The 23516-nt window shown below is 35.3% G+C and overlaps 2 protein-coding genes across 4 annotated transcripts; one reads left to right on the plus strand and one right to left on the minus strand.

Moving 5' to 3' along the window:
- Positions 1-1069: 1069 nt before the first annotated feature.
- LOC108995656 lies at positions 1070-16672 on the plus strand. Of its 3 annotated transcripts, none has more exons than XM_018971252.2 (6): positions 1070-1258; positions 2597-2636; positions 11017-11846; positions 12945-13065; positions 14759-14818; positions 14932-16672. In XM_018971252.2, the coding sequence occupies exons 3-6, from the start codon at positions 11080-11082 to the stop codon at positions 16309-16311; spliced, it is 2328 nt and encodes a 775-aa protein (XP_018826797.1). In that variant the 5' UTR covers positions 1070-1258; positions 2597-2636; positions 11017-11079; the 3' UTR covers positions 16312-16672. The 3 variants fall into 3 exon arrangements, with proteins under 3 accessions (XP_018826797.1, XP_018826798.1, XP_035550340.1); XM_018971253.2 differs by having other exon boundaries at positions 1144-1258; positions 10958-11846; XM_035694447.1 differs by lacking the exons at positions 1070-1258; positions 2597-2636 and adding an exon at positions 10407-10534.
- Positions 16673-17703: 1031 nt separating this feature from the next.
- LOC108995594 lies at positions 17704-20356 on the minus strand. Its single transcript, XM_035694080.1, has 3 exons — positions 19655-20356; positions 18699-18883; positions 17704-18323 (listed from the first exon to the last, which is right to left on the minus strand). The coding sequence occupies exons 1-3, from the start codon at positions 20193-20195 to the stop codon at positions 17811-17813; spliced, it is 1239 nt and encodes a 412-aa protein (XP_035549973.1). The 5' UTR covers positions 20196-20356; the 3' UTR covers positions 17704-17810.
- Between the last annotated feature and the right edge of the window lie 3160 nt (positions 20357-23516).

The following is a 23516-nucleotide window of genomic DNA, read 5'->3' on the forward strand; positions in this document are numbered from 1 at the left end:
TTTTTGATCCGAATATTACCTACATCTTTAATCTCTTGATTACGGAATATATTTAGGATAAATAATTATAGAGAAATAATATTTAAAATTTTAAAATGTGTAAGTTGCACATTCTTTTTAAAAAAATAGATAAATCTAAAATTTATATGAAAAAATTATTTTTTTAATGACGTACCCATTTTTTTCAAATAGAATATGTAAACTTTGTACATTCGAATTAAGACTGTATCTAATATTATTCATAATTATAAAAAGAGTTTTGTTACACAACCATCATCACATTTTATACTTTTGTAAATTTTTAAATTTTTTTTTAGTTTATTTTTTTAAATTATTTCAAAATTTCTATTTATTATTTATATAATAAATATTTGATAAAAGAAAAAAAAATTAAAATTAAAAAAAATATAGAGTGAAATGTGAAGTTGTAAAAATTTATTGTTATAAAAAATATTCGTTCGGACCAAATCCTCAGCCGGTTGGCTTTATATTATTTCGTAACTATGTACTTGAACAATATTACATAACACAGTTGATCCCTTATAGAATAACCCAATTCTAAGACTTTTATATAACATATCATTTTATAATTTAATTTAAAAAATATATTTTAAATTTTAAACCTTATAAATACGGAGTCCCACCCACCATCTGCCGTATTAAATACTAGAGTATTTTTTTTGTTTTTGTTTTTATTTATTAAATTTATGTATTTTTATTTTTATTTTAATATCTTTTAAAAAATGGTGCACACGTGGCGTGTTGAGTGCTACACATCAAACATTGATTAGTGATGGTACCCTAGAGTCTAATAACAAAATGTCAGAATTTGACCGAGTGATAAATTTAAAATTTGATCATTCTTATAATTAAAAATAAATGAAAATTTTTAATTTTAATCAAAAATAAATTAAGACATTTAATTTTGAGATAAATCATGAGTCTTAATTTTTTTATTTAACCATTATATTTTTTTTCAATTCTATTTCTTACCTTTTTTTTTTTCTAGAAGTGTAAGATAATCATTATTAGTCCTAAGCATATCACTTTTTGGTGAGACAAGGCCGGTAAGGTTAACATTCCCAGGCCAGTGACACCTGACAAACTCCTAAAAGCAAAGGCCAAGATTGCATCCGTATTCGTATTACACGGCTGGCTACCCTCGAGTGTACGGAACCCTCAGATGCTATTCCATCAGAGAAATTTAGAAAAGAGCGTCCGTCCGTTCCCTCCCGGCATCAGCAAGGACCAAACCCAGGTAAGAAATCTCGATTTTCTTGGAATATCCGAGCAATTTTGATTACGAAATTCTTTGTTTGCCTCTGTTGCTGTTGCTTGCCCCCTTCATATATTTCTGTGGTTTCTTGGTTTTGGATTTTCTGTATAGAGAAATTTGCTTCAGATCCACATGCAAACATTATAGTCTGTAAAAAAGAGGAAGAGTCTTTTATTGTGATTTGATCATTGAGTTTTGGGTTAGTTGAAGAATCTATCAAGGGCTTAAGGGCTTCAACAATGGCGGTTTATTTTTTTTTATTTTTTTTTTAAAGGGCTTCGAGAATGGGTTTTTTTAAACGCTTAAATTACTCAAAACTTTTTGTTTGGTAAAGCTAAGGAATTTTTAGAGTATTATCAGAAGATTATTACCTGGGTAAATATGGAACTTTCAGCCGAAACCAATATATTTAATTATTATAGCTTGAGTCCGAGTGACCAGAAGTCGTCAGAACTCATAATTGGTGGTAAAAATTTCTCGAAGTTATATTTTATGTACTCTTTTTAGTAGGAGTACTCTTATTAGTTCGTTTTTCTAGCTTCGACATTATGAAGATCGAAGTTGTTTTCCTCTCTAATAGTTTAATGCTGGAGAAGGCTGATTTCCTTCCCCCCCCATTTGAAAGGTATTGCAGAGACCTTAACTTTTCACACCTCTATTCTGGATCAATTTTCCTTCGCGTAATTAACCATATAACTGTTCATGAAGCAAGATATGGCGTGTCAATAGGAGATTAACACCATTTTTAGTTGTCTTAATTGGTAAAATTCAGCATTATTTTATCTACGTATGTATGCATGAGTGTATTTTGTGATGACATGACAAGTTTGAGCTCTTGAACTTAAGCTGTCGTTGGGGTATCGCCTACTAATTTGACTTCATGATTTTCTTTTTAACGTGGAAGACTTTATATAATGTACTGTTGGTATAGATGGGATGGTTAAGTACTATTCTTATTGCCTTTTATCATCCCTTTCTTTATCTGGCCTATTGTGTTTGAAATTTGAATAAGCCAGATTAGATATTACTGAACCAAATGGATGCATGCAGCTAGCAGTTCATCAGTAGTACTGCATTCATTCAAGTGGCAGAAGTCCTCAAACACCCCAAAGAAAATAAAAGAAAATCTCTGAACTTGTTCATGTATCAAAGTCAAGTACAAATTAAAACCCAATGATCAATTCATAACAATAAAGGGGAAAAAGATCATGGTTGACGCATTATTCCTTACACATTACCATTATCTACAGTTGTATGTTACAGATGAGCAGTAGCATTATTATTTTATATTCTAAACCTGCGGTTATTCTCTCTTTCCAGATGTTATATATATACCATAGCAGCCAAAGCCAATTGCCAGGTAATTTCCCATTCCAATATTATTATTCCTTTATTCTTATTAACATATATATCTTATATAATCCTCCATGATTCTTTCACGAGCATCGATCCTTCCATGTAAAACTAAAAGAATTAATCAGGTAAATATGATTTGAGAAGTTGGTATATATATAGGGAACAAGATTAATAGGATATTATTTTGATGTCAGGTACCTAGCTAGCTATATTAGTATCTTGACCTAGCTAGTGGTGGGGGGGAATTTAGAGAGAATTTAATTCGATTGGGGGTTGTCACGCTATAAGCTTAATTCTCCTTGAAAGTTGATTTCTAGTTTATTTTGTATAATATTACGGTATATAATTTCTAGTTTGAGTACAAAATGTCACGCCCCAATTAACTGCAAAGGGTCAAGCATGGTGCATGCCAACTTATCATGATGTACTACAACTTGCATAACTCTATTTCACAATGGCCATAATATATAATTTATCTGACTAAATTTTTTCAAAATATAGTTAGATCGCTTTAGGAACCACGTACCACAATTCTCAAGCTAACGTACGAAATCAATTAAATACTATATAATATTTAAATAGTACTCTAGTCCAAAGGTTCACTTTCCTTGCAGAAAATCTCGTTTCAACACTCCTAAACTCTTTAACATTATTTTTTTTTATAGGTACCTAAACTCAACATTAATATAATTGAATAAATTTCAAAAACAAGATGGAGGGCAGTTAAATCGACAGACTTCAAGGGTACCTTTTAACTAATCATGTAGCTTAATTAATTAATTTGAAAGGTTATAGAATTGAGTGTGAGTGAGCTAATAAGAATGATCATTCTCCAATAATTATCAGCTAGGCATGCAACAATAATTGACCATAAAATCTCAACTTGAGAGATCATCTTGTAGCTTAATTTGAAAGTTACTCATAGAATTGAGTGTGAGTGATGAGCTAATCGTGTCCAGTAAGTAGATATATAAGGCTAGGGAAATATAAATTCCATAATATATAAGAATATTTTCTGAAATGTATAAATTAACTATATTTTGTTAATTTTGAAATATAAAACAAAATTTTCTTAACATATATAAATTATAATCGGGAACCTTAGTTGTCAACTTCTCTTAAATGATCAATTACAATTAACCAACCTTAAGTATGCATCCAAACACGAGTGTATATTATAATATTAGGATTTAATTTTTATGAAATCGAAAATTGATGCATGAGAAAAAATAAAATAAAATCGAATTTGATTCCATGAAATGAAAAATAGGCTTGGTAAGATATCATGAGTGGTTAATTCGATGAAAAGCCTTAAAAAATTGTGGTTAATTGGTTTCGGATTGGACCAGCGAGTATATATCGTCAATAGTCTAGCCAAATATGTGGTGATGATTGGCTTTGTAGTCACTAAATATTGGTGATGGTGTTAACTGTTGAGACCTTGTCTCACTCAACTTCGTGGAGAAAATTAAGAGGATGGCTTGCATGAATAGGCTTGAGCTAGGCTACGAATTTAAGTTGGGCTATAAATATAAACAATACTAATCGACAAGCCACTCAAGATCAGCTTGGTTAAACTCGAGTATGGCTCGATTCGTTTTATTAAATGGGCTGTTTATTAATACAAAATTATAATTGATTATTAAATGATATAATCGTATAAAGCTTGGCCGAACTCATTTAAGCTTGTGTGAACTTGAGTAACTTCGCATTTATTGCTTTTAATGGTATATCACTATAAGAAAAATGAGCATTTGTGACGGATTATTTGCAACGAGAATGACTATTTACGACAAAAACAAACTCATTTTAGCAGGAAATAGTCATTTTCGCAAGAAATATATAGCTGGACACAAATAAACAGTTTTCTTGTAGTGTATAATTTTTAACTTTATAATTATCTTAAATATTTGAAAAGATCATAGGAAATCATGTTTCCGATACTATGCGTGTTATTTGAATCCTGAGGAGTATAATAATTGATATATCATGTATATATAAACTATTTAAAGATATTTACAAAAACTCAAATGTAAGTACTCAAATTATAAGTTAATTTGTCAAAATTAAGTAGGTCGTGAACAAGTAATAATTGAGCTGCTTTTGAACATAAATGTATCTTGGTTATAGATCATGCAATAGCTTGTGAACAAGCTCAAACATAAATGAACTGTTCGTGAATATAAAATGTAACTTGATGATAAATTACTCAGTAGCTTGTGAACAAGCTATGAATTGTTCATGACCGTAAAATATTGTAACTTGGTGATAAACTCGAGCCCCGCTCGTTGTTTGAATAGAAATTGAATGAACATGAAGACTTGACCAGTACTCACTATTTGCTCTAACTCAACTTGTTTGCACCCCTAACTTCATTAATAGAGTTAAGAGAACTCCAAGACTCCGAAAGGAGTTAGCTCTTTTGGACTCTGACTAGATATAACTCAACTCCACTCTACTTTTTCAATGTCAAAGTGGGATCGAATCAAGTCAAGCTAGCAACTCGATCGCCCCCAACTACAAATTTTACAGTCAATTATTGATGTTGGTGGTCGAAATGTGGCATGCATTGAATTTCAAATTGAGCAACAAATTTCTAGATCTGAAACGACTAACACTAAATAATATTAGAAAAACCTCTTGAATAATGGAAGAAGTGTTTAATTACCAATTGAATGGAATATTAGAGACTGAAAATGAGGAGATCAAAAGTATCAATATGCAGGTAGAGTCAAATTAGTTTAATATGGTTTTGATACTTATTCATCATGTTTGAAGACACTGGAAAATCCTTTTGCAACTTTAATACCATTATTAATTAGTTTTTTTCCTCCATTTTTTGGAAAATTTTATGATCAAAGAGAACAAATTAACGACAGAAAATTCTAATCAACTAGCCCCGTTTATATAGTGAAAGTGTTTTGTCTTAAGTCATCTCATCATTACAACTTTTCCAAATTCTCATATAATATATAATAAACATTTTAACCTTTTCAAATTTTAAAACAATAATAATATTAAAAAAATAATATTCTAACAATATTGTATTCAGCTATTTTCATCTAAAATCATCTCGTCTTAACTCACTATCTAAACAGTACCTAAGTCAATGCATGCCTAGTTGCTCTAGATCTACTAATTGCCGGATGCTTGAGTCTAATCCACCGCAAGTAACCGAATACACTTCTCCTGTTGCATATGTTGTTATTGTTCTCTCCTAATTAATTGATGAGGCAATAGCTTAACAAAGTTGGAGTTTTTAGTTAGTGACTAATCAAAATTAATGAAAAATGGACATTAAACTGGCTTTATACTTATTAAATAAGAATTCTAGAATTTGGATCGAGGGACAAATTACTGCTAAACAAAATTAGAGATCAGGTTTTTGCTTGAATGCATGCATCTAGAGAGAGAGAGAGATAGAGAGGGTAGAGAGAGAGAGGGCAGGGATCGATAAGAATAATACTTATTGTATGATCTCTAACCACAATAGGGAACAAAAATGGACCACACACGAACAAAAATGGCTAGGGTTTTAAGCTTGGGGAAAAAGAAATCTGGAAGACTGAAGAGAAGAAGAGATTATGATTTTTTATTTTTCAAATTAATGCACATAAATTTTATAATTAAAACTTAATTTTCAAAAGTCAGAATTGGAGTCGAGATTTTATTATTGAGTTTGTTTTGGTCTTTGACTCTATCCACATAGTTAATCATGAAGCGAAGCTCAAAGTGAAGTCGAAATAACATTAAGAAAAATTCTTCTCATCAGCTACCATTCACTACTTTACACCCCACACCCTATGAAAAGCACATTCACGCCTTATGAAAAACATCTCCATACCCTATAAAAAACACCCTTACACTCTATGAAAAAGCTATTAAGTGTGAGGTGTGAGATGTGAGAATGAATAGTGGCTGATACATAGTATTCTTCTGACATTAATGTTTTTGTACCAGCTTCTAGTCTGCAGGCTTCATGGGGCAGCAAAAATAGTGACTCCTTGTTGTTTTTTAATTTATGACAATTAGGCATGATAGGGTGACTGGCGAGGAGATAGGGTGGTGTAAACACAATATATAGGAAGAGGGTAGAGCTAGGTCATGTGTGAGGGGAATTATATATTAAGATTAAAAGTAATGCTACATACAGTCGTGGAATGTGTAAACGATGTGCAGTCGCTTTGAAAAAGAGTGAGATCCACTATTAAAAAATTAATTTCTTTTCATGTGGATCTCATATTTATTCATTTTTTTTTCAAAGCAACTGCATGGCGCTTGCGCATTCCATGACTGCAAGTATTATTTCTCTAAGATTAATGTATTAATTAATGGAAAATGGAGGAAGAAGCAGATAATGGGGAGGGAGAAGGAGAGATTTAAGGAGATCATGTGATATTGGAGGTCGATCGATTTTTGGGAGGGACGTCGGGGGGGTTGTGGCCGGAAGAACGTCCCCCCCCGAGGCCGGGAGGGGATCGTGAGTGTTACACAAGAAGTAGAGAAAAAAAAATAATAAGATCATAAGAAATTAAGAGTGATCCCATGCAAGGATTCCTCCCACGAAAAAAAGACCTAGGAGTTTTAAATATATATTGAGATGCTTGGGATGCATTACACATCGAACATATTCTATATGGTGCCACACCATCCTAACAGTACTAGAACGCATGGAACTAATTATAACTTTAAAGTATGCCAATAGACCATTAATTTGTATAGGCCAGAAATTAAGGGGCTGTTTCATAAATAATAATAATAATAATAATGCTAGGGTAGCCAAGCTAATTGAGATTTGGATTGGTGAATTAATATATATGCTTGCATAAATGAGCAATATTAACCTACTATTCAAATTGTACCAAAAGTTCATACAAAATCATGTGGTGCGTCCATGACTATATATCCTTTTATTAGGTCTAAAAATTGTTGATGACTATTCTAATATTTGTAAAAAAAAAAGTTCCTACATCTTGCATATGATGTGGCTACAAAAAAAATTATTAAATTTGAAATATTGAGACATATATAATAATTAATAAATGTATGTTGTAGAATGGAACAAAAGTCATGTTGACTCCAAGCGGTAACCATATGTCTAAAGTACTTTCAAATATATTACATTTGTTTGAAAACAAATGATTTTTGAGGTAGAAATGATGATCATTCGATTTTTTAAAAATTATGATCATATCCTTAAAAGTTTGAAAGTTATAATTATCTGAAACTTGTATAGATATTTTTGCCCATTGACGGCCTTTTTAAAATTTGAACTACATTCCAGATTGTCTGGAAAAGCATGTTTGAGGGCATAAAAAATTATGTTTTTCCGTAAACGTAATTTTTAGCTTATTTGAGATTAAAAAGTACTTTAATATGTAACATCCAAACAAACTAATTTTTTAAATACTTTTTAAAACTCTTTAAAACTCTTGACACATAGGGCCTAACTAAAATTCTTGAGGTAGTCTTTTGTATAGAGTTTTTAAATCTCAATCAGCACTTTCAAATTAAATGGTTGGCACATCAACATGACTTACTAGGTTTACCAACATGAGCTTGTTTATCATCCTAGCTCAGTATTTACAGCACTCAATGTATTTTAGAAGTGTTTGACAAAACGCTGATGTGGCAAGATCCCTAGCTAGTCATTTATATTGAAAGCAATTGTTGATATTTAATAAAAAAAAAAAAAAAAACTACCCTACTCTAAAAGATCTTGAACCCCAAAGAAGACTAGCTAACAACTAGACTGCTAAATTACAAAGTCTAAATCCATCAAACAAGTTGTGTCAAATATAATTATATATGTGGTAGATCATCACTGGCTAAATACTGACAACTAGAAAAATACGAAGCATTTTAAAGCTTACAATCCAGGAAGCCATGATCCTAATTAATTACTTCTAAACCCCACTGACTAGCTAGCAGCTATATAGGAAATTACAAAGTATTTTAAAGCTTAAAATCCATCGTTACATTTTCTTTTTGACACTGATCAAAGTAGCTAGCTAGACAAGAAGCTGGTTGCAAGGGAGAATTAAGAATCTTGATTCCTATATATAATAGACCATTTTCTAGAGATTTCTTGCATGCAGCCTTGAAATCTGGTTAGGCTGCAAGAATAACCACTTCTTATAAAGTATGCAGTACTTTTGAAGGCCATCGTCGATCTAGCTGCTAGCTAATTTCTGCACTAAACAAACTTGACTAGATAATTACTATTTTTCAGCCACTGAAAGCGACACTACTACTACTACTACTACTACTACGTAATAATATTGTGATCAATAGAATAATATCGGCCTGCCTACTTGACTGACTAAGACACATTTTTTAGACTACTACTTGAAACATGCAGCTAATTATATAGAGCATACTTAATTTCTTTGACTTAAATTGGCAAACGAGACAATTTAATTTGAAGGTTGCCCAAAAACTGAAATATCATATCTGATAAAGACTCAAAAACATGCAGATAGATTAGCAGCATATATACCAAGATTACAGATTAATGTATATATTCTCATATATATATGTATATATATATTGAGTACCAATTAATATATATAAGTAATTATGGTCTTAAAATCTTGATGTTAACATGATGATCATATAGAGTACTCTTAATTAGTTATGGACGTAGATCTCTCTCTCTGTGATATCTCTCTCTGGCCTGAAATTAATTCAATATATTAAAGTTTGGCAATATATAATCAAACATGTTCTTCCACACGTACGTGCTATATATTGATCATATCAAAGAACCGATATTGATCATGAAACTGGAATCATTAACATGTACGCGTCATCCATCTCAAAACTCTCTATGAAATACAGAAATGGCTGAATACATGAGACTGACTAGAAGTACTTTTCTTTTTTTTTCTTTCTAATCAGCTTTCAGAAGAACTGAACAGTCAAAATGAGACTGACTAATTTTACGAAATGGGATCTTCCATGCATGCATGCACGTCATGACTCTCACGAGAACGTCAACACAACTATTCGAACCATAGTAATTAAGTAGCTGGTTTATTTAAATATTTACATACATCGATCGTTAGAACCCTTAGTACATCATGAACCAATAGTGCAAATTAACCAGTCTGCAGTTTAAGAACAAACATATTTTTGTCGATATATAAATAAAAATTGCTTTCGTTTGACTAAGATATCATTATTGTTTGTCCATTAATCATGCAAGTACTGAAAATTATATTCTGGAGATACTGTCCTTTTCAAAAGAAAATACCATAAAATAATCCCATCATGTATTTGTGCAGTACTATATATATATATATATATATATATATATGACGCATCACCATTCAGAATTAACCCGGTGTAACTAAAACATGATCATGTGTCGGCAATACATGCAAAATAATAATAATAAAAAAGATATTTATCGTGGACACTGCTGAGAAACAATGCATTTTTTATGACTTTAAAGAGAGAGTAGAGATTACACAATCACCTGATTCATTCTTGAAACAAAAAAAAAAAGAGAGAAAAAACCAGCTGGCTCGATCGGTGCTAATTATAAGTTGATGCAATACAAAATCAAAATAAAATACCAACGTTTTTTTAGTGGCTTCGAGATTTCTATCCTAGATGAAATTTGCAGTACTATATATCCTCGGTAACTGAAAATAAATGCAAAAAAAAAGTAACCGAGAAGGATCATGATGAAATGAGAAGTAAAATATTAGAAGTAAAAATAGCTATCCAAAGTCTTTGAGTTTCTCATTGTTTGAGGCCTTGAGAGTTTACTCACAGTTGGAGAATGGTGGCATAGCCTCAAATGCTATTTATTCTCTAATGGCAAAGTCGTCTGCTCAAGAGGGCTCAGTCCGTAGGTACTTTTTGGCTTGCTGCATATAGAGGATCGATCCAAAGGTATTAGGCTTTTAGACATTCTCTTGATGTTCGATCTGCTGTTTTTTAATTATCTGATTCTATATGCTAGCAAACTTTGGAAAGGAAGACCTCTTAGTTCTTACTGCATTAGTTTAAACATTACGTAATATTCTTCAGTAATGATACAAATAGAAGGGAAAGAAAAAAAAATTTGGATGCCCTAAAGCTGGAGTAGTAGTTTGTTTTTAAGAGAACTGAAAGTCCAAAAGGATTGTTCTGGATCTCAGACTAGAGTAATTTCTTTTTAAGAGAAACTGAGTGTACAAAAGGATTGTTCTGTTGCTTTTGCCATTCAGACCAATTGTTAAAGTTGAAACTTTTGGCTGTCGCAATGATTTACCTACAGCCTAATTCAGAATCAGTAGATTCTTGTTTACTTGGCTTTATATGTCCTGAATGCAGACCTAGAGGAAGAAAGATCATTTGGGCTTACTAAAGCTTGTTGGTGTATTGGATTTCAGACATATGCAGCATGAGAAACAAGAGGGCATTCACATACACCTAAAAGTCTTCAGGCCTCCTCTATGGAGAACAAGACTCTGACACCTCACTCAGGAACATCTGAGTCATCAAGAAAGAGGAAGTTAATAACTGTGGATACGAAGTGTACCATTTCGGAATCAGATCATGTTTTGGATGGGGGAATCCTGAAAGAATCAAACTGGCAATCCCAGACTCGTGATATGTTCATTCAAGCTCATGGAGAGCATGAAAAAATGTCTGTTATGAAATCTTGTGATGAACCTGTAGGAAAGGCTGAGTTTGGTCGTCCTGGTTTGCAAGCTGGAATGAATTACAAAATCAAGAAATCTTTTGATTTTAAACAAATTGGTCAGACTTCAAATTCTCCCAGAGTAAATGTTATTTCAGATATTGGAACAGGCTCTTTGTTTTCTTCTTCATGCGTTGGACACAAGGAAAATGAAGTGTCACTGCAAAGTGAACTACCATTTAGCAGTGGCTCTTTAGGTACAGGGTTGACTGATAACTGTAAAAAAGAGAAGGGTGGAAGTCAAGGAGATGGAAATATGCAAAACATGAATAAGGTAGAAGGATCAGATGTTGAGAATTCTAAGCATTCCTTCTTGGAAGAAACTGTACCTAGAAATGGGGATTCTCCTCCTATGCAGATAGATACTCGGCATTATCCAAGTCCTGGTTCTTTTAAGTATGATGAAAAAAGTAAATCACTTGTCAGAAAAGTAGTTCCCACTGTTGCTGAGAAGCTCTGGGATGGGTCCCTTCAGTTGAATTCTTCTGTTAATGTGGTTGCGGTTGCCTTCTTTAAGAGGTTCATTCAATTTCTTTTTTATATTCAGTTTTTTAAATAGATACTTGCAACTCATTGATAAAATATTTTTCCTAGATTTATTAACATCACTTGTCCTTTTAGTTTTGTTTTCCAACAAAAGGAGGGAACAAAATTTGTTAGATAGAGATTGCATCACTTGGGGAAAAGAGAGACATCTTGTCTTCAAGAGGAAAAGTGATATGGAGAATGTAAAATGAGAAAATAAATATAATTTAGAAAACTTATTACGATGTGATGAAACTCTTCCACTAAATCGCTTGCAGAACCAGTACTGCCTTTCTCCATTTGTGCAGACTGAAACCGATCACCCCACAACCATTTCCTCTTCTCCCAAGTTTCACCAAACACCCTTGTAAACTAGTTATAAGGCCTACTGTCATTTGGAGTCAACAAAAATTAATCTGTATAAGTTGTTTTGTTTATCGAAGCAATGTTTTCTTATGACAGTAAGTGAACGCTCCAAAAGTTGTGAGCAGCATATGGCTTTCACCATATTGATTTTTTTTTAAAGTCTGCCACTTTCAGCTTCAGTCAAAGGTGAACACCATATCTAGAAAATGCATGTACACTAACATCCTAAGACAAATGGATTCCTTCTAAAAAATGCTCTATCCTTGGTTAAGTAAGAATTTAACCTTCCCAATAAATATTGTGGGATCCATTCACCACCTTCCTACTCAATCCAATCGGGGGTATTACACACGCTGTTTCATTTCAAGTGGAGTAATAAATTTCCACTTTTTCTTTTGAGTTCTTATCGACTGAATGGATTTAAAGCTGGTTTTTTTTTTTCCTTTCCTTTGATTGCTTCTGGCATTTGGATTGCATACTTGCACATAAGTTCTGATGCCTTGTGTAATCTCAATTAGAACATTCTTGATTTCTTTTTAAAATAAAAATACTCAGTTTACGCACTATAGAACTTCATCTCAAATATGTTATGTATACGATCATTCCTATTTGTTTTGGGATAATATGCTACAACCAAACATCACATCCACCATGTATGTATAATGTTGGACCTTGGAAGGGTAAAAATTTCACTGTTAATCTTGTCCAATGATTATTTTTCTGTAGCGGTGAGAAGATGCCTAATATCAAGTGGTCTGAATCTGTAGAAGTCAAAGGGAAAGTGAGGTTAGAGGCTTTTGAAAAATATATTCAGGATCTCCCTCGTTCGCGCAACCGGGGTTTAATGGTATGGTTCTCTTACCTCTTCGTACCATTGTGAAATAGGCACTTATGTTCACAGGGTTATATTAGATTTATGGAAGTAAGGCCAAAATCTTCCTTGTTTATATACTAGCTTGATGATGACTAATACTCTAGGCAACTGGATTGCGGTTTTCCTTCGCTTTGGTGAGAAAAAATCAAAGAGCTTTGTGTTGTTTACGGATAGAAAAGTGATGCATTCCAGAAACTTTTGAAGCTTTTGTTCTGATAGAGAAATACTCTGCGGTGACTTCACTAGAAACTGAAGAGCTACTAGACAAAGGGCAGGTTTCTTATGATTACTATATGAAGTTCATATTGGCTGAAAAGAAAAATCATATGAATATGAATATGAATAGATGATCTTTATGACCAAAGGGTTCGACTTGTAGGAGGTGCAAGAATATACATTAAAGATGTTGAAGCTTATTTTGGTGGCATTGACATATATTGTGGCTGTTCATGTGTTCGTTGGGAGGATTAGAGTAGGGTTCTTCCTCTCTTCCACCCCCACCCCCACCCCCAATGTTGCCAAAATTGTTATTGATAAAGTTTCCAAAGTTAATGTTTAGTTCCTGATAGGAATAATAGGGTGATTTTGGAAAATCTGGAAATTAAGTGATACCAATGAATGTCAATATAGAGCTATGCTGTAAATGGTGTCAAATAGAGTTGTTGGTAGCTATACATAAATAATTATAACATCCTACAAAGTCAGGGAAACATTTGGGTGCAGTGAGTTATGCTGTAAATGGTGTCAAATAGAGTTGTTGGTAGCTATACATAAATAATTATAACATCCTTCAACAGCCTAAAGGCAACCTTTTGATCCAGGGAGTTGGCTTGTATTAAGATGATGGGTGTTCGGGTGGGCTACATCTTAAGTTCAATCTTGCCAAACGTTCTGGTGAGCATTTGGATTTGCTGACATTTTGTGCTATTACTTACCAAAAATGGGAAAAAAGTTGTGCTATTGCAAAACCACACAGATGGCGTACATGCATATGTAATCATATAGAAACTAGAGTTATGATTGTGCTTGATATATATTTTTGTAAGAAAAGTTTAGTTTGATGTCATGATTTCTTTTCTGAGTTGAATTGCTTCCAATTTCCAATTGCCAATTTCCTTGCTTCACTTTGAGCAAATTTGACCTTTCTCTTTGCCACCAATGATTTGGGTAGACATGGATCGGGTAGATCACGGATGAGTTGCCTGTCTAGTCTGGTCCTTGATCCACCATTGGCTGGAAGTTTGGACCATAGAGATCTTGAATAACAGAAACTTGTGCACCAGATATACAGGGGCTGTGGGTGTATGGACAGTTAGAGATTTGTCTGGTTGCATGAGAGAAGGAAATGTTTATTAACTATCAATTGGCTAATTTGATTAAAACCAGTTTGGTTGCTAATCTGATCAAAGAAAAGTTGGCAGGTTAAGTGATAAAAATCAGGCTACTTTAGTTTTATGAAGGTTGATAAGAGACCAACTCAATGCATCACATAATTCCAGTAGTACTCAGTTATGTATTAGTTGCCTATAAAAAATAATATTCTTGATTTTATTCCCTATGAACAATATCTTATGTATTTCAGATGCTTTACCTCAGAAAACTTTTATCTTACATCAAACAGTTCCTTGAAATCTAGGTTATAACAAATCTTAGCATTCATCTTCAGGTAATCTCACTTTGCTGGAAAGAAGGGTCATCTGAAACTGGACTGGCAGGCTTGAAAAAGGTGAGTCAGAAAGGGAACACTTTTGGAAAATACCGGCAGCCATCATGGATATAATTTTATTTTTTTCCTGATAGACAGATGATAGTTCTATTTCTTGTCATTCCTGTTGACAGGTTGCAAAAGGGTACAAAGAAGGGGACAGAGTTGGGCTTGCACAACTCTCCCCAGGTATTGATCTTTATGTCTGTCCTCGCAGTGAGACCATAATCACAATACTTGCTAAGCATGGGTTCTTCAAGGGCATGGCTGCTGTTGAAGACAACCAAGATTCCTTGATTGGTTGTGTTGTGTGGCGAAAAAAAGGAGCAAATTCTGTTAAGAAATCTCAGAAACAAAACTGTTCCTGGACAGAGCACCCTGTCAACTCCCCACCTGACTCTTCTACCCAAAGAGTTGCTGAAAATAATTTGCGTTATACACAACCAGCTGAGGCATCCATCCCAGTTGCGTCAGGAGCAGATTGCACCACTCTTGAGATTATAAAAAGTGAAAGTTCTGAAAGGAAGAATATCAAGCCTAGCAACATTCAACTTGAGTTGCAGAATTCTTCCACCGTCATTAAACCCTTGCCAACACGTTCATTCCAAAGCAATTCTCTATCTGTTTCAGTGGGACTTGAAACATCATGTTCTGACTGTGACTCTCATCAGGATTCTTTGGGACAGTCATTGGAAGTTGAAGCTCCTCAGATGCACAATTTGGGACCCGAGAGACCTAAACAGAGCTTGGAACTTCAAAGGCCTATCTTGTCCCTCCCACCTGATGTTGTCAACAGAGTTGCACCTCTGCCTGATGATGACGACCTTCCTGAATTTGATTTTGGAGCTTCTCAAGGATTTAGGAACATGAATGGATCCCTTCCACGGATGGTGCCTACTGTAGAGTCGCTATTTGCCAATCAAAGAAGATTGGAAACTTCAAATCTTCCAATGCTTACTCTAGAAGAGAAGAAGATTCTAGTAAAGAACTTTGGTGAACATGGCAAGACATCTGGATTTCCTATTGTGGAAGAACAAAACGCAGCCCAAATTAAAGCTGTTACCACACCTGGTAGCAGCAGCATTGCTGTTCCACGTTCAAAGAACCATTTTGACGAAGATGACGATGATATGCCTGAATGGTGCCCGCCAGATGTTGAGCTTCACAAGCAATCAGTTCCACAGATAAATCGACCATCGGTAACTATGATCAATCACGAAGTAACAAAGTCAAGGTTCCAAATTTCTTCAGGTCCTCCAAGCCCTCTGCTCCCATCTCCACATCCGATCACAGTCTATCCGCCATTTTCAACCCAGACAGTGCCTCCTGCATATAGTTTCCACAATGCAGTCACTGTGAGACCTGTGCAACCAAGACCACCTATCGGATACATGCAAAGGGGTCCAGTTTCTTTTATGGGATCCAATTCTAACCCACTATCGAGACCAATGTCAAACACATCGGATCTTAAAATTCCCATCTATCCTGCTGGTTGGAGAGGCTGGAGGTCGTGATGCTTGGAGATCAACAAAACTAGTAAGCTGATACCTTGAACTGATGTGTGAAATGGTGGTCAAAACCTCGTAGAGAAGAATCCTGCTTCAGGTAGAAAAGACACCGAAGAAGCATGATTCTAGTAGGAACATCAAGTTGTAAATATTAAAGCAGCAGCAAGTTAGGTGTTCGTTCATGCCTAGGGTCGCCTGTTTTCATATTTTATGAATCATCTAAAATCCTAACGTGGTCTTCCCTCTTTTTTTTTTCAAAATATGATTTTCTTAAGCGGTATTCATTTTGTATTTCAATAACTTGTCTGGTATTAGGAGAAGGTCTCCATTATTTAAATGATATAGATAATGATGTGATGGATTTCAAGAGCCTTAACTAAAAAAGGTAAAAGCTAGTTTTAGAACTTTAGAGATGCGAATGCCAGTCTATCATCTATATATTTATGAAAAGAATAATTTTATATAAAAATAATCTCACAAATTGATGTAGTTTTATCTAATTCGTCAAATCTATTTTACAATAAAAATAATTTTAAAAATAATCCATTATTGTATTAAATGGTCATAAATTGGTTATTTGAATTTCAAATTATATCGACCCGAATCAGTCATTGAACATTTTCAATGGCTCGAAAAAAACTGAGTGCAACCCGCATGTTGGCGCAGCGTAGTTTGAGCTTGTGCGCCTGTAACGTGAGATCTCACTCACCAACCTCTCACAGATATGATCAGATGTTGAAGAGATACAGTTGAATGAATTCAGTTATGTTGCTATTTTTTATCCACAGCACTTTGATTTTTGCATTTGGTTCAAGGGTATTGAGCATGCAACTTCCAAGTTGGCAATATAAAGGGTGAGGATAGTGTCGTATATCCACACCCCTGATGAAATGGCCTTATAGACATCGTTATGGCACGCGACGGAACCATGGGAATGGGAACAGACAAGAAACAGTCATTTATCAAAGACTGGCAGCCATCAATCTGGCACAAGAAATTCAAACCATGCACTGTCATGAATTCGGACCCGACACAAACCACATCTGTATACATAAGAATTCCCAGAAAACAGTGATAATGTGAATTAACAAAATAAAAAAAGAAATCCAAATATACCAGAATCTTGGTGCAAAAAACAGTAAACTGGGTCATAAAAATAATGGCCAAGAGACTGATTCGATTCAAAGTAAAATAACAGTGATTCCGGACGCAAGAGAAAGTGAAGAGCTGCGAAGAACCTTGACAATATCAGTTTTTAAGTTATGATTTAGAAGAATATCCATGAGTCATTCGTTCATTCATTAAAATAAAGTATACGGCAAACCTATTGAAAATTTTAAAGAACCTATTTCTGGCCATTTGACAATAGATTTCTTCAAAGGAAGAATGAATAGTAACTTAAAACAAATAACTTGATGCTATTGATTGAAAATTTTTGTACAGAGCCCCAAGAAAAACAAATAGAAACTTCACAATAAATCGGGAATAAAACAAACTACCAAACTCTAATCAAAATCATCAACAGTAAGCCAGTCATTCGACTCCTCACCTTCCGAATCTTTATCATGAGAATTTGAGTGGACTGCCTTTTGCTGGCCACCACCAACCAGAAACTCAGGACTTCCCTTCAGTTGAACCCAGTCATTGCATCCTCTGGGTGACTTAGTTTCCTCGGCAGAGTTAAGGCCTGATAGTCTATTAGAGAGATCATTATCATCCTCCTCCAGATCACTGAATGAAATGTCCTCCTCATGTTCAAGTTTTTCCTGGGCACCCAAAGTAGTGCCTGTATCAATAGGTTCATCTTCTAACCACTTGTCAGTATTCTGTTCATCATCCATTTCTACTCCTCCACTTATGATGCCAGTTGAAGCCTCTTCCTCAGATAGTACATTCTTCCCTTCTGGCTTGCTGGCCATGCAGCCATCTTGAGATTTATCAAGAGTCTTTCTGTTGTCATTCTCCACCTGTGCATTCTTTTGCAGCTTCTGCAAAAGTGCATCTCTTGATTCCACAATCTGCAAAGAAGAAACACGTATTAAAAGAGATGCATTTGTTTGAGGGGAAAAAAAAAAAAAAAAAAAAACTCATCAAAACCCTCCCAAAATGTAAATGGGTAAAGAATACAATTTTTTTTTTAACTAGGTCTAATTCTCAATTAAATTCTTTAAAAAAAACTTATATCTGCTTTAAAAAAATCTTTTACATGAACTATAATACTATCATTCTAAAAGGGTTCAGTTTCACATCAACCACGTTCAAGCGAGAGCTTATAAGACTAAAATGGAAAATCATAGGTCAATCTCCCTATGGTCAATTGAAGAGAAACAAAAGGCAACATTTTTTTTTATCTAAGCAACACAGCAGACAACATATAGGAACAAATATCTTGCCTTGGAAGTTGATAGAAGCCCAAAATCATGTTCACTTAATCTTGGCAGCAACAATATGAAATAAATTATCCAAAATCTTTCTTCACTCATATAACTCTGAAGTTTAACTCTAAGAGCTGCCAAACTTGGGGATAGATGCTCAACGGTTGAAGCATGTTCTCTCTGAGCATCAGACATGTTGAAATCTGCAACAAAACAAGCCAGATTATAAACTAATCGTGCTAGGCCTCTACCTTCGTTTGTTCCATTGCCTTAGTGATCCAACACTTTTTTCAGTATCTACCACTCCAAATATAAACATACCTGATTTTATTGGACTGCGTCTGTGTATGTGTGTCATTGACAGATAAATACAACAGAAACCCAAAAGAACTTCATGAAGCTCAAGCTTTATATGCAGTGTGCTAAAGCTTTGCTCTAATGACAGATAAAACTTTACTGACTTCTGTAGTAGAAGTCAATAAAAATTCGTTTGATATCCCCGAGTATTCACTGCATCAACAGGGTTTAAAAAGCCAATGTTAGACCTCACTGACTAGAGTGGTGACATCCAGTTTATGGCCATGAAGAGGAAAAAGGTCATCTTGTTTAACAAATTCCTTGGCCAAATATTCCTCTAAATTTTTAGATTCACCTTTCCACTACAGAAAACCCAGTTCTTGGGTTTCCACCACGACCTAGAATGTTACGCCATTCAGAAGTCCAGTGAAGGAAAATAGTAAACAATGCATTAGATTATTTAAAACAGTAAAAAATCCGAGCTCTCCCAGCAATGAATGAAATTGAAAAGGCAGTGTAAGCAAGCCGACGATGCTGCTATGATTTTTTACTCAATAACCAAAATGTATTGAAAATATTAACAATTACAGCAATAAATCCAATCAAACTGATTTAAAAAGCAAAAGTTAAAATTATTTTTATTTTAAAATAAAAAAATAAAGTAAAATAAACGCTACCGTTGTCGAGTGGTAAAGGAAAATCGTTCCAGAGCTCGGGGCGCGCCGAAATATCGCACACAAAATCAACAACTTCATCGGTGACCCCAGGCACACCATCATCAATACAATCGTCGTCGTCCTCTCCCGAAACTTGTTCGTCTCTAACTTCGTCGTTCTGGAACAGCAAAAAGTTCGAAGCGAGCCTCGAGATCTCACTCACCGCCTTGTTACTGGACAGAAGGGAAAGGCCGGTTCTGAAGCTCCCGCTGATTTCGACCAGATCGTTGCGGATCCCTAGGAGAGATTGCGACGATGATGGAGCATCGGATGAATCAACGGAGGAGGTGGGGGTGATCGAAGTAGCAGGCGATGGTGCCAGAAATTCGGCAACGCCGCGAAATCTGGTGGTGAGGGTTTGGCCGAGGAGGGAGAGGTCGTGTGTGAGGGCAGGCGGAGAGGTGGAGGGGGAGTGTTCCGGAGAGGAAGAGAGGTGGGAGTGGGAGTGGGAGTGGGAAGAATCAGGGTCGTCGGATTCGAAAGATTTGAAGAACCAAGACATTGCAATGGTAGCAATCTCAAGATATGGGAGTAGAGAGAGAACATGCGAAGATTTGCTGAATTTTGAACGTTCAATCAAATTATGGCACTTCAACTTGACGACGACGATGATGAACCACAACAAGTAGAAGAAGAAGGCTCCTCCATCCCATTTTTTCTTCTTTTTTTTTTTTTAGAAAAAATATTTACATACACATTTTTTTTCTAATTATATTATACATAAACATATAACTTCTCCTCTCTCTTTTTCCTTTTTAAATTTATAAGATTTATACAAGTCTTTTATAAAATTTAGATCTCATCACAAAAAGTATAAAAAATTCAATTTTTATTGAGGAATCTATTTTTTTACAAAAAGTTTTCACAAGCCTTGTGCATTTGTCTCTAACTCTAAGAAATGGACACCCGTAATGGAACCCTTTTCCATTCTCTTGGAAGTTATGAAGTGTCACTTCATGAGCCTTGATGGTTGGCTCTTCATCAAGGCTCTTAATGGTCAGTCATGAGTTACACTTAAAGGAACTATTTACATAGCCCCTCTCCCATTTGAATGAGTGGCTTCAAACTTGTAACAACAAAAAGTGACATACTCTCTTTTAAGTATGGTTCTCTCTAGTCCCAGCATCTAGGTTGTGGAATTTGTGAATGTTTCTCTGATCTTATCACGTAGCACACTCCATCATCGATACGGGAGATTACGAATGAACAAAAACAATGACAGAATCCATGGAATAACAACACTAGATCCAAGATATTTCTAACGAGGTAATATCGCTTCTGCTATGTACTTTAATCTAGTATTTCTAACATTAGTATTAGAGCAAAATCAGTTGCTCCTGATTTAAGTTTTGACGTGCTTGTGATTTTCTTTAAGGAAATCATTTTTCTGTTATGAGAAAAATTTTCCTATCTCGAAAACATGATTGCCTGAGAATCATTGCAATTAGAGGAGGTTTGTATCATTTTAAAGTGTTGTGCAAGTCAGCACATTGCAAGCGGTAGCAACCCCTTAGTACACAAACTGGCAAAGCAAGCAAGGCATTACAAGAACACTGCAAGAGGTGCAATAACCACCTCTATGCTGCACGCGACGAAGGGTTGCGCTCAACATAGCAATCTCTGTTTCATCCACAAGCATGCGCAACCAGCGCAAGAGCAACACTGCCACCATGAGCAGTGCTACCAGATGACCCATGGGCTGCCTTCTACGCAACATCGAGCACCCAATGACATTGTATGCCCACATGGATACAATGGGCACTGCAGCTGCTCAGCGTAGTGCCTTGAGCGCCCAAAGTGGTGTTGCGCGACAAACATCATCGAATAAAGTGTTGTGTGACAAGTAGCACTGCAACACCAAGGTGTTGCGCGTCAAGCAAAAGCTCATACCAATAGGTGTTGTGATAGTCAAGGTCGCGTCTCTCCGACGAGGGTGGTGCAGCAACTAGCACTGCCACACGCAATGCTGCGCATGAGATCGCGTGTTCTGCAACTTGTACTGCAAATGATGTTAGAGGAAAATACAAAAATAATATAGTGAACTAATTTGTTCGAAAAGATCAATCTCCTGGATTTTCTGTTGGCTAGAAATCAGATGCTTTTCATTGATGCTTTCAATAGCATCTATAGACAATTAACTCAATTGACTGGCAAAATAATTACCTAATTACAAGGAATTGAAAATAACTACTTACTGGTACATGAGTGCCGAAATACAGGAAAATTAACAACTGAAATTAAAGACACGACGTCACTAGTTATCTGTTTACCAACAACTCAGATAACAACTTTTATTTACAATCTTGACTAATTCAGCAATTTGAAATTAATGGACATAACTCTTAAGGCTGTGGGCCTGATGGCCACAAGTCCTTAAGTCTCTTAGGCCTAATTGGTAGCTTGGCTTGTAACATTCCCTTCTCCTTGGGGGACCTTGTCCACAAGGTCAGGAAAGTCCTTTTGCAGCTTGTAATAATTTACCCAAGATGCATCCTCAAGTGCGAGACCCTTCCAGAGAACAAGAACCTCAACTCCCGCTTTGTTGTTTCTTCGCACCATTCACCGTTGTAGGATCTTCTCCGACTCAAGTTTAAAAGCACCATCAGCAGCTGTCAGCAGCAATTGGGTGGAGTGGAGATTGCGGTGACCCAATTTCGACTTCAAGCTGGACACATGGAAAGTGGGATGAATCCTAAAGTCACCGGAAAATTCTAGACAATATGTTACTGTTCTCACTTTCTCAAGAATTTTATAAGGACCATAGAAACGAAGAGATAATTTTTGACTGGCAAAATAATTGCCCAATTGCAAGGAATTGAAAATAACTACTTACTGGCACATAAATGCTGAAATACAGGGAAATTAACAACTGAAATTAAAGGCACGATGTCACTAGTTATCTGTTTACCAACAACTCAGATAACAACTTTTATTTGCAATCTTGACTAATTCAGCAATTTGAAATAAACGGATATAACTCTTAAGGTTGTGGGCCTGATGGCCACAAGTCCTCAAGTCTCTTAGGCCTAATTGGTAGCTTGGCCCGTAACAGAGGATCATGTCGCACCATTGCACACGCGCATCAGATCTGGCTGATTTGAAACCAGATCTGCAACGGAACCCACCTGCATTGTGGTGTAGCGCTTACCAGCAGAGCTGTGCTCATCGTGATGCAGTGCTCATCAGCTGCTTTGCTCACTGGGTGCTGCAGGCACCAGGTGCAATGTGCACCAGTGCGCGGTGTTGGCTGACAAGGTGACAGCGGCTCTATGCAAAAAAAAAAAAAATCTGGTTTATGAATAGTAACCATATGTAGGTTACATGTGAGAAAGAAGAACAGTTTTTTTACCTCAAAAGGTTTTGGGCTAAGAAAAGGGCTTGGACTCAAATTATGCTTAGGCTTGTTTTAAAATCACTTTTGGTTTGTGATCATTTTTTTTTCCTTTGCTTGGGTTGAAATGGGTTTTGGCAATAAACATATTTGTTTTAAATCATACCCATACTATGTTCTGTTTAAACAAATATTAGTCCATTTTCTTAAAAAAAAAAAAAAGAGTTTAGTTAACATAGGGCCTTGAGCTCAATCGGAAGAGGCCCACATAGCAAGCCTAGGCAACAGCTCGTTAACTGTGGGAGAGCCCAATGCATTGGGTGCACAGCCCATCCAAATTTTTGTGTTCTTTTTGGGTCATTAGTCCATCCAAATCTTTTATTTGTTCTGAATAATTAAAGGCAAAAATAAAAAGGTTGGTACATTTTGAACCTAAGACCTCACACACAATGACAATGAAATGGACTGTGATCATTTTTTTTTATTTGCTTG

The sequence above is a fragment of the Juglans regia genome, chromosome 1 (assembly GCF_001411555.2).
Source record: "Juglans regia cultivar Chandler chromosome 1, Walnut 2.0, whole genome shotgun sequence".
NCBI classification, from domain to species: Eukaryota; Viridiplantae; Streptophyta; class Magnoliopsida; order Fagales; family Juglandaceae; genus Juglans; species Juglans regia.